The sequence below is a fragment of the Glycine soja genome, chromosome 19 (assembly GCF_004193775.1).
Source record: "Glycine soja cultivar W05 chromosome 19, ASM419377v2, whole genome shotgun sequence".
Lineage (NCBI taxonomy): Eukaryota > Viridiplantae > Streptophyta > Magnoliopsida > Fabales > Fabaceae > Glycine > Glycine soja.
The window spans coordinates 33828777-33840924 of NC_041020.1; the positions used below are offsets into that span (position 1 = coordinate 33828777).

The 12148-nt window shown below is 38.1% G+C and overlaps 1 protein-coding gene across 1 annotated transcript; it reads right to left on the minus strand.

Annotated features, from left to right (window-relative positions):
* Window positions 1–3625: 3625 nt before the first annotated feature.
* On the minus strand, window positions 3626–11804 carry LOC114400209. The gene is made up of 11 exons (XM_028362547.1): window positions 11457–11804; window positions 10568–10630; window positions 10379–10470; window positions 8938–9756; window positions 8705–8804; window positions 8472–8618; window positions 7578–8363; window positions 5231–7447; window positions 5077–5149; window positions 4395–4543; window positions 3626–4313 (listed from the first exon to the last, which is right to left on the minus strand). The coding sequence occupies exons 1-11, from the start codon at window positions 11521–11523 to the stop codon at window positions 3976–3978; spliced, it is 4851 nt and encodes a 1616-aa protein (XP_028218348.1). The 5' UTR covers window positions 11524–11804; the 3' UTR covers window positions 3626–3975.
* Between the last annotated feature and the right edge of the window lie 344 nt (window positions 11805–12148).

Consider the following 12148-nt stretch of genomic DNA (forward strand, 5'->3'; position numbering starts at 1 on the left):
CGGAAGTTGTTAATAGGACTTTGGGAACTTTGCTTAGGACAGTTTTGAGGAAGAACTTAAAAACTTGGGAAGCTTGTTTTCCCCATGTTGAATTTGCTTACAATAGAGCTGTTCATAGCACCACTAATTGTTCTCCTTTTGAAGTTGTTTATGGTTTTAACCCACTAACTCATCTTGATCTTTTGCCTATGCCTAATGTTTCTGTTTTTAAGCATAAAGAAGGTCAAGCAAAGGCAGACTATGTGAAGAAGCTTCATGAGAGAGTCAAAGATCAAATTGAGAGGAAAAATAAAAGCTATGCTAAACAAGCGAACAAAGGGAGAAAGAAGGTTGTCTTCGAACCCGGAGATTGGGTTTGGGTGCACATGAGAAAAGAAAGGTTTCCAGAACAAAGGAAATCAAAGCTTCAACCAAGGGGAGATGGACCATTTCAAGTGCTTGAAAGAATCAATGACAATGCTTACAAAGTTGAGCTGCCCAGTGAATATAATGTTAGTTCCACCTTCAATGTCTCTGATTTATCTCTTTTTGATGCAGATGGAGAATCCGATTTGAGGACAAATCCTTCTCAAGAGGAAGAGAATGATGAGGACATGACCAAGAGCAAGGGCAAGGATCCACTTGAAGGACTTGGAGGGCCTATGACAAGGGCTAGAGCAAGGAAAGTCAAGGAAGCTCTTCAACAAGTGTTGTCCATACTATTTGAATAAAAGCCCAAGTTTCAAGGAGAAAAGTCCAAGGTTGTGACTTGTATCATGGCCCAAATGGAGGAGGACTAAATGGCACCACTTTGTCTCAATTTTAGAGTGTTTAGTTTGTCTAAATAATGGCTCAATCCTTGTATAGTTGGTTGACCAAAAATATGTTTTGGGTTAATCAACTAAAAGGGCTTTAGTAGGTTTAGTTCAAGTTGTAATAAGGGCCCAATTGGCAACCTAGGCATCAGCCTTTTGGGAGACCAAATGGTGGCTGACTTGTTGGCTGTTGGGGGTGACTTTTGGTTGCCACAATTTCAGTTACACTCAGCCATTAAGTTTTTTTTAATTCCCTAGGTTAATGGCATTAAGTTATTTTAATTCTAGGTTAGTGGGTCATTACTAAAATCTGTTGTAAAGCTTCTATATAAGCTGAACCATTTTATCAATAAAGACAAGTTGAGTTTTATTCAGAAAATTAGAGTTTATCTCTTTTATCTTAGTGAGAGTGATTCTCCTAAATTCTTGAGTGATTCAAGAACACCCTGACTGTATCAAAGGACTTTCACAACCTTTGTGTGTTGCCCTCGCCGGAAAGAGTGATTTTTTCCTTCCTTTCATCTTCAACCTTGTTCTTTCAAACCACAATTCCAGAAAATCCACTTCTACCCAAAATTATCTCGTGGCCATAACTCCCGTTTTACGCACTCAAATTAAGAGATTCTTGAGCCTAAATTGAATTTCAAGACGAGACCTTTCACCTCGTTTTGGAATCACCTCATTTGGAGCCCTGTAGCTTGAGTTTTTGCCATTTCTATATTTCTGTCCAGCCACCACTTAACCTACTTTTTCTCATCTCATTATTCCATTTTATGCCAAGAACCACCTTATTAAGACCCACGAAATTAACCACCTTATTCGTCATCCTTTCCTTAATCAATTTCCACATTTTCCATCAAGGCTTAATCCTAGACGATCCTAAGTCAGCCCTTGTGCCATGAGGGTTCATATCAAGTAGGGTGAGTTCGGTCTTTGCACCTCGTGGTGTCTGTCTTGATTTGGTGAGGATTCATCAAGAATTGGTGCTTGGAATTCAATCAAGGAATTCAACCTAGGACTATGTTGCAATTCCTATTGGTGCTCTGTCCAACCATACGTGGGTAATGGTAATGGTAATGGGTAAGACAGACACAAACCCATTAATCATGTTGCATGAGGAAATTTTAATGCTTACATGTAGCCACGTGACTACTGTAATGCTTACAATTGATTAGTTTGAATTAGGTCCAAAGATAACCCTACACATACTCATATAAGCTTGAATTAGTTTGAATTAGGAAATTTTAATGCTTACATGCATTACACATTCCAATTACAAATTAGGGATAAACTCAATCCTAGGCAAAATAAGCAATATTAGCAAAATCCCAATACCAATACCAATATAAACAAAATATCAATACCAATACCAATATAAGCAACAAAATACCACTACCGTGTATAAGCAAAGTACCAATACCAATATAACCAAAATACAGGAACAATCTAAGCAATATAAACAACATACCAATACCAATATACACAACAAAGCAATACAAGTAAAATTATCTTTTCAAAAGTAACAAAATACCAGTACCGTGAAGCATTTCCAAACAATATAAGCAATATAAATTTAGATATAATCATGTACAAGTCTAATAACAACATATAAGCAATATAAATTAAAAAACAAACAAAAAAATTCAAAAATCAAATTGCAGAAAAGGAAATCCTTCATACGAAAGAAGGTTCTTCCGTAAGAAGGAAATCTTTCACACGGAAGAAGGTTCTTCCGTAAGAAGGAAAACTTTCTTACGGAAGAAGGTTCTTCCGTATGTTCTTACGAAAGAACGTTCTTCCGTATGAACTCACGGAAGAATCTTCTTCCATATGAGTAAGCAGTTTAAGAATATTTCGTACAAAAGAAGGTTCTTCCATGAATTCATACGGAAGCACGTTCTTCCATATGAACGATTTTCACACAAAAACACCTCCAGAAGAATATTCTTCCATGGCCCAAAAACTCTTCGTCTCCTACCTCTCTCTCCCATGGTTTCTCAGACCCAAAAGCGAGAAGTCTCCTACCCTAAAATCACCCTAAACTACATTATACTACAGATAAAAGGGGAGGGGAGATAGAAATTACTAACCTCGACGGCAGACACATCAAACACACCAAAAAACTTGAGCAACGAGCGACAATGGTGGAACTAGTTGGAAGGCTAGGTGCACGGAAGAAGAAAGGATGTGCGGAAGAGAGGAAAAAAAAAATTTGAAATGCTGGGTGGGCACAGGCTGAGGCTTTTTTTAAATATTTTATTATAAGGACAATATGACCCATTCATATAATTGTTGGGTGCACCTAACAACACCCTTATTCATATGTTCTTTAAAAATAAGCTCCTTTAAATTTTAAGAGCTTTCACGAATGTGTTTGACCTGGCTTCTCCTTAGGAGAAAAAAAAAAGCTCAATTAGGCTGGGACGAAATATTATGTAAAACTAAAAAGGGTGGGACGCTTATATGAACTCGTATTTTTCGTGCCTGTTTCACAATGACATTTGTGCTATGTGCTCACTACTCAACTGTCATAAAAATAAGGGGACTTCAAAATTAAATTAATCCACATCAATAGTTAAAATCTAATCATCAAAATTGACTCCCCTCACTCGTTTACATAAACAAAACTCGCTTATAATACATCCAGCATCAAGTTACAAAATTAACAATATTGATTTTTGTTGTAATCTTTAATTGCGTCATTATATTAATACATTAACAAGTTTAATAATTTTATAATATTTAAAAATTAATCTTGTGAATCTATCATTATATTACATTATATAACTTTCATTTTTAATATCAACAAATGTGTAGAAAGTATAACAAGATTTACTTAAATACCTTGTTTGAAATCAAGACACTAAATATCAATTTAACTCAACAAACCACGATGGATACAATTAATTCTCTCTTCTATTTCTATCCCCACCAAAATCGTTGAACCATCCACCATATGATAACAAGCATAGCCTCATCGTTTATATACACTCATCTCTGTACACACTTGTAACGCCAAACGGGCTTTAAAAATGTAAATCTATTACACCTATTGTAATAAACAGATGTGTTGAGATATTCTAGCTATGCTTCTAGCGGACTGTACACCCACCATTCATCCCTTTACCCCCAAAAATAAAAAATTCAAAAATTTTACACCTAATCTACATGCAATTAACCATTAATCTTCAGGGCGTTGAATCTCACCCATCATGATCCGGTTACTGGAGACCTTGAAACCCAGAAGAGAAGGATCTATCTGTTTTCCTTTCTTACCTTTCTTTTTCCCGCTTCGCCCTGCTTGTGCTGCATCCAATGACTCGGTCCCGATTCCACTGGCAGCATGAGAGTCTGCCACCACTTCAGGAAGAACAGGCTTTTTAAGCATGTCTATAAATGATGTCTCAGACACAGCACCTTCACTGAAGGAAGAAGATCTAAACCGAACCTCTTTTTTCCCAGAAGTCTGAGCATCTGTGATGCTACTGATTGACGAATTTCCAGTCATTTCTCGTCTCCCTACCATAGAACCTAATATTTCAGAGACCGTTGAAATGTTAAAAAGAAAAAGGTAAAGAGGGCTGTTAAAAATTCACAAACCTTCACTAGAAGCGAGATTTATTAGATTATTTTGATTGACATGGGGTATGGATGGCTGGTCCGACTGGACATCAGGTGAGGATAAAACCCGAGATACATGGGGGCGCTTATGGAAAGCATTATCAAACCCTTTTGTAGAAGAAGGTATCCTGTCAATAGAAGTCAATCAAACCTCGAGTTTAATAATCATTTTTCCAATAATATGAATTCGTATGTATAGACAATAACAAGATCAAATGCTTTAAATGGCCATCTTTCCTGGAAGTAATTTTTCTGCTACTATCTATACAAAAATGTAGCCAGCCCATTTTCGCCATTTCGGAAGATTAATTACTTACATCAAGTTTAGATAAATTTAGTCAAATGAAATTCTTCACAGTTGCAGTCAAGAAAGTGTATAATGATTATTTGCAAACTGCATCAAGTAGGGGGCAAATTTTGTAGGTAGTGCAAAGGATTCACAAAAAATTATGGGCTATCCAGACTACAGCCTTATGCAAAGCCTATTGCTAAATGAGAAACAGGAATAGATAAAGCACCATATATAACTTTGAACTCAGCAAACATGTAATGCAAACCTTAATCATTAGCCAGCAGAGATCAAAAGATTCAAAGAAATTTCTAGAACCCAAATAACCAAATTAATTTAGACCTAAAGGAAAAGTATGCAACAAGATATTACCTGTCACCAGAAACCTCATCTCCACGTGGATTATTCAAACCCATCTCACGACCAAATGAACCACCATCACCACCTGAAGAATCTCATTTATTATTTTCAACCATCATATACAAGCTCAACTTCAATGAAGGATAACAGTTGTTTGGTATATTACCTGCACTGCTCAGTGAGCTATGTCTACTATGGGCAATTGCGGGCAGTTCCATGGAATTTGTTATGCTTTCCACTTGCTCTGACATGTCTGACATCCCAGGAACCAAATTGTTCATCGTGCCCATATAGTCATGTCTCTGATTTGCTTCTAACTCAAGTAAGTCTTTTTCCATAGATGATTTACCAATCTGAAAAGGAATTCTGTAATTGGGATGTAAAGTATCCTTATTAGCAGATAACAGTGATTGTTCTTCAAGTAATGAACCAGATCTAGACCGAAGAGGCATTCTTTCAGTATTTCCTAGATTGTTGTATTGGTCAGTGATATGCATGCTGTTTAAATGATCATGGATTAAGGCATTGGAATTAGCACTTTGAGTCCTTTCTAAAAAAGGGTCATTCAGATGGACTTGCTGATCTGATGGATGCTCAAAAGAATGCATCATTGAAGTTGCCTCAGGAACATGCCAAGATTTGTCACTTCTTGATGAAAGCGGATGCCATTTATCAACAGTTGATGGTTGTGTGGATTGAACACCCAGTTTTTGATGAAGTAGGTCCATAAAACCTCGTGCTGAACTCTCTTCGTGAGCACCAGCAGATGCAGACAAGTTTAGATCTGCTGATGTAACAGTATCTCCTAACTCTCTTCTCTGCCTCACAGCTTCAAGGTGTTGCTGTATTTGCACCCGGGGATCAATCCAGCTATTTTCCACATGTCCATTGTTGCCATGGAGTGAACTCTTGAAAGCATCAGGATGATGACCAAAAAGATCATCAGATGATCGTAGATGATGAGAGGATAAAGAACTCATTTGATCACCTGGATGTAAATAGCGATGGCGGTCATGTAATTCCCTTCCTTGGGAAATAGGTGCAGACCTCTCAAACATCATAGGATTATCATAGAACCCTCTCTGGTTCTGCTCTGGAAGATTCCTCCCCAAATAATTTAATTGCTCCTCTTGAGTCCCAAGCCTCTGCTGCTGTTTATGGATATCTGAAACATTAAATCCAGCTGAATGACCCAGTGGGTGGGTTGCTGGATTTCTAACCAACTGTCCAGTTTCATTCATGGGCCATGACCTACCAAAATGCCTTTCTCCATCCAACCCTAACTGCTGTCTAAGAGCCAAAGATAATTGCTGTGCCTGCAGCTGATCTTGCTGAAAATGAAGCTGTTGTTCAGAAGGCAATACATTTCCATGCCTTGCTTGCAACAAGAGGTCTGACAAATCAGCTTGCCTTCCTTGGGCAGCATTGAGGCCCATATTTGCTTGGATAATCTGTTCCACTGATGGATCAAGGTGCCTTGAAGAATGTGGATTCTGCTGCAAGTCATGCACATATCTCCTCATTTGAACCTGATCTAACAGGTTATCCCTAGAAATATCATGTTTTGACTGCCCAAAATTGGGATCAGGGATCTGCTGATGCATAAACTGTTCAAGAAGCAACTGCTGAACTTGAGACTGTTGCTGGGGCTGAAGTTTCATTTGTTGGTGAAGTAGTTGTTGATGATGCATATCTTGCTGTTGTTGAAGCTCAAGCTGGCGTTGTTGAATCTGAAGTTCCAGAATACGTTCAAAATCTGATCCAGGATTCTGCATCATCTGCTGAATGTTGGAGCTCTTGTTCTGAGCAAGAGCAAAACCAGGAAATCGCTCTAAATCTGACCCACCAAGATGAGCAGGGAAATGATTGGATATATTACTCTGCTGCTGAAGCCTTTCTTTCTGAAGCTTCTGCAACATGAGTTGCTCTGCCACATCAAAATTATTAAATTTTGGTCCCATATGGGACAAGAACTGATCTTCTAAGGAGCCTACATGTGGATTACCATTAAAATGCCTATTTAACCCATATTCATCAGCCCATGTCTCCCTGAAAGGAGGCTGATTAACCATGCCACCAATAGAGCTTTGATCAGCAAAAGCAGCATCTCTATCAATTAATGGATCTAGAAAATGACTCTGGTCACCCAATCTCATAGAACTATTAGAAGATTGTGCACGCCTTAAATGAGAACCATCTCTGAGTTCAGACATCAATAACCCAAAGGGGTGCAACTTATCGGCCTCATTATTATGAGTATCATTCACTGCAACTTCATTTGCAACAGGTTTTCCAGTAGAATGGGGATACGAAGCGCTGACATCCATGGGCCTCATCATAGGTTTTTCATTTATGCTTCCAGCCAATTTTGACAAAGTGACATCTACATAAACAAATATATAAATAAAAGTAGAAATAGATTCATAAATTATCAAACAAGGACATACAAATTGATAAGCAAAATAATTATCGATGGACATGAGAATGGCAGAACAAGAAAGCAAATAACTTACCCTCATCATGTGCAACAATATTACTGAAGCACTGATCGTCAGAGAACTTGACCTCAGAGTGATAACTTTGATTGGGTAATTGGGAAGTAATGCCAACACTTGAGGAAGTATCAGGTCGGGAAGAAGACCAAGGTTGATCATCGCTAACAGAAGATCCATCATAGTCAAAATTATGTACATCTACTTTTAGGTTCCTTCCAATGGCATCAGACGGTTCTGATTGAATAACCCTGTTACTACCTGAACCTAGTCCTGACTTGACTTTCAAATGAGGCATAATGTCACCAAGTTCATGAAATGGTGATCCTTCGGGAGCATCTGACAAGCGAACTGGTAAGTCCATCCCAAAAAATCCTTGTTCAAACCACAAAATGATGTCAATCCCAAGAAAGGGTCCTTGAATTTCCCCTTGAGGGTCCAGATAGCACAAACTCAACTCCTCAAGAGCAATAACACTTTCAGATGGATACGACTTCTCATTAATTTTCAAGTCCTGTTGATTAATGCTTGAAGTTTGCTGCAGAGATGAAAAATCAAAGAGAGAGCGAGAATCATTAGGTAGATTACTACTGAGTTCAGAAGCAGCAATTGAGTCAACACCATTCCGGTTAGCATGATCCCGAAAGCCAGAAGTTTGTCCCTGATGGTAATCAAAATTTGCTGATTCAGCAACTTTGTTTCCAGGAATGCTTCCCTCCCCAATGCTGTTAACAGAACTCTCGGCTCTCCCATGCACACCAATAGTTTCCATATGTTGCTGCTTGCCTTCTTGAAAAGTTGCAACTTCTGAAAATGATGATAATTTTTATACAATCAATAAATGTAAAGAAATTGAAAAATCTTTACTTTCAACAGATTAGCACAATAGAATAAAAAATAATATTGATTTCTCACCCTCAACTATATTTCTCAATAAACCACCAGCAATTGATGCTGAACCAATTAGAATTTGATCAGAATCATCTGAGACATCACTTCCTGATATAACCTTTGCACCACTGCCAATGGAAGGTTGTTTTCCCTCACTTATAATACCAGGACCTGAAATAAGCCAAGGAAGAAAAAGATAAGAGAAAAAGGAAGTCGATTATTTTACAGAAACTAAAAAATCCATGCATATATGTCACCTGAAATATCATCATTTGACCCTCCATCCTTTCCTCTAAAGGAGTAGCCTGAGACTTCACTGCTAGTAATTTTTCCTTTCCATATTTCTTTAAGGACAGCCTGAAAGAAAGATACAAAATAGAATCAATATCAATGCTGCAAAGCAAATGACCCTTCAAGAATAAAAAAGATTGAAACATCAAATCAATAAGGCATAATAGAAGTGTTTCTTCATCTTTTATATTCTGCATACCTCCTCCTCAGCAGCTGGAGCAACAAATGCTAATGGTTCAACAGAACCCTGTTGAGTTATAGGTGATGTATGCTCCATCTCAGAAGGCAAGCTATCAAAACTTGGATCAACCTTTCGCTTGCGATATAAGTCAAGGAGCTTGCCCCTTGGGTAGTAATATGAATCAGCACCAAGACTAGACTTCCCCAATATGGTTTTATTCCTATCCACAAGTGCAGATCCAGAACCAGAACCAATAGGAGGCCTTACAATTTGTAGGTTTCCGTTAATATTTGCCCTTCCTCTTCCTGGTGAAAATCGCACATTGGAGCCTTCGGTACGTCCTTTCTCCAGCCCAAATCCAGGTGCAGCACGGTATGTGGCCACACCAGCAGCTTGAGCTTCCAATCGATGTCGCGGCCTCCATTTATCACGAGAATCAGTGTCACGATCAGGCCCCATGCGATTCCCAACTCCAGGAGAAGGTTTTTCAGTGTGACCATCTTCCTTCTCAACATCATGTCTTTTCTCACTACGAGAATCCTTCTCTTTATCTTCAGGACCCCATCTTGATGACCACTTATTCTCCCTTCTAGAGTCATGGCCAGAACCACGGCTCTCATGCCAGCGATCAGAGGGCAAGGATCTATTCTCCGAGGTTGAAGTATTCTGACGATCTTCTTTTCTGCGATCCCTTCTCCCAAGCAAGCTTGTTTCTCTCTCCTCTTCACGCCAGCGGCGACTGATGTCAACATCAGGAGCTGTCCTCCTCCAGTCTTTCTTGTCCTGAGACCCCTCCAAACGCCAACTGTCTTTCAGTATGGGATCAGTTGAGTTGACCTGAGTAAAAAGCCAAGTAGATGGATAATATCCAATCATTTTCCTACGATCAGGCATCTATGGATGTTAAAGAGAGAAAAAGATTAACATTATCAAATCTACAGTTTGATTAACCACTCAAATTCAACCTTAAGAGAAAAAGATACAGATGCATAAGTATTCAACTTTCTCAAAGTAAACCCGATTAATCAACCAAACAGATGTGCATAGGTAAAAGAAACTACAGAACTCCCAGTTACATCATTGTATTAGAAAAATTTAATTCTTTACAAATATAAAATGCACAATAACTTCTATCATGTTAATTGGGCACCTAAATCAACATTAATGGTACCTGGCAAATTGCAAAAAAAAAAAAAACTGATTCTAAAATTACAAGAGTAAGTGATCAAAAGACTTCCCTCTCACTGTTTCCAACAAAAGCAGTGCCAACATTGTAAAATCAAATAAAACTGCATGCACAGTAGTGCCATTTTAAACTCTCCAGTTTCCAATATGATAAATTCTTGGCCACCAAAATGATAAAGAATAGCAATAGAACCCTATCACACCAATAGATTTCATGAAGGGGGGAGGGGCTCTGATAATGCAGGTAACAATCAAAACATCAAATATTACATACCCCCACTGGGTTGGCAGTTGTCTTTGCATCAACAGGTTTGGAATAAAGCCACTGTGGGGATAATGGTATGCTGTTGTCAGACAACAATTGATCTGAAAGTAAAACGAGTTCACAACCAATGGTTACCATTTACGCATTAATGAGAGAAACGACACTAAATTTTAACTAGTAAAAAGATAAACAAGATACCTTTCGAATCATCAAGTAGTGCCACAATCCCTTTCTCCCCGCCATGTCCTCCGGATGCTTCATCTAACACAAACCAAAATGCATATATTAGCAGAAATGCCATTCAAATCAGTTTATAGTTACAAAAAATGCCTAAAATACAGTAAGATAAAACAGTTCAGTTTTTCCAAGAAAAAACAAAAATGCAGAAAAAACAAAGGGCAGTTACATTGCTTCCTCATGAGCTACAATGACTAGCTTCTGAAAAATACATCATAAAATCCATATGGTAAAAGTGCTTAACTACGGGATCTGCAGTATCCACCACCACTTACAATTACATATCATAAAAGCCATTTTCGAAAAAAGTCAACAGGCAAATCAAATCACCCAGCCACACACGCAGAGGTAAACAACCCCACCAACAACACAATCAAATCAGCTTACTTATGCATTAAAAAAAAACATGATAATTCCAGATTCAGATTAACAACAACAGCAAACTGAACACCACCCAATCCATCCAAACACGGCCTTATAAAAGGCCACCTCTCAGCAAGCCACACTCATTAAATCAAAAGGGATGCTAACACAGATCAATCCCCAATCCAAAGTCAACTCAACCCAAAATTAAAAACAAAAAAAGCACTAACAAAAACATAGAGAAAATAAAAACAAAAGCAAAAACAAAAACAAACAAAAGAATCTAGAGCCACACAAGCATGAACAGGCTCCTCTGTCGGGCGCACAATTGACACGCTGAATGAATCGCGGATTGAGATTCGACGGATCCAGACAGGGAGATCGAGCAATGATTGCGAGAAAATGAAAACGTGCGTTTCGAGAGAGAGAGACTCGAAAAAAAAAAGCCCTAATCGAAATTGGAATGAATCAAATCAAATCAAATCACCTCTGAGGGAATCGGAGAGCTTGCCAGAGAAGAGATCGTCGGGGAGATTGACCTTGCCGTCGCCCATCGCCGTTGAGTTCGGAATTGTCGGAATTCGGGAAAACGGAGAGATCCGAAAACGGAACGGAACAGAAGAAGGAGAAAATGCGAAAAGGGGAACGGAATGCGAGAGCGAGAGCGAGAGAGATAGGGTTGAATGCTTAAGTGCGTGTCGAAGATTGAGAGAGAGAAAGAGAAGGTAGGGTTTGCGAATTGGAGGGTATAAGATAGATAGAGAGAAGGAGAGAGCAGTGAGTGAGAGAGAGAATGAATGGGGTAAGGGTTTGAGGGCTCAGGGAGTGTGGTAACATCAAGAGTAACCATGGTACTGTCATATATTATATTAATACGAGTGGAAACATAGGCGTTGTGCCAATATTTTCATATTTCTATTTATTGTAATGTATATAAATTAAAAAGAAAAAATAGATATTATTGTATATTTATTTTATTGTTGAAAAAATAATTCTTATATTTTTTTAAAAACAAAATGCATTCCAAGTTTTTTGGAATAAAAATAAAATTAGAAAAAGTAACGAAATAGTTTGGGATTTTAAAAATAAAATGAAATGATAATATTTAAGTAATACGGATATGTTTAACAAAAAGTTAAGAAAATAGTGAGATGTGAAATCTTAAATTTAAAAATATAT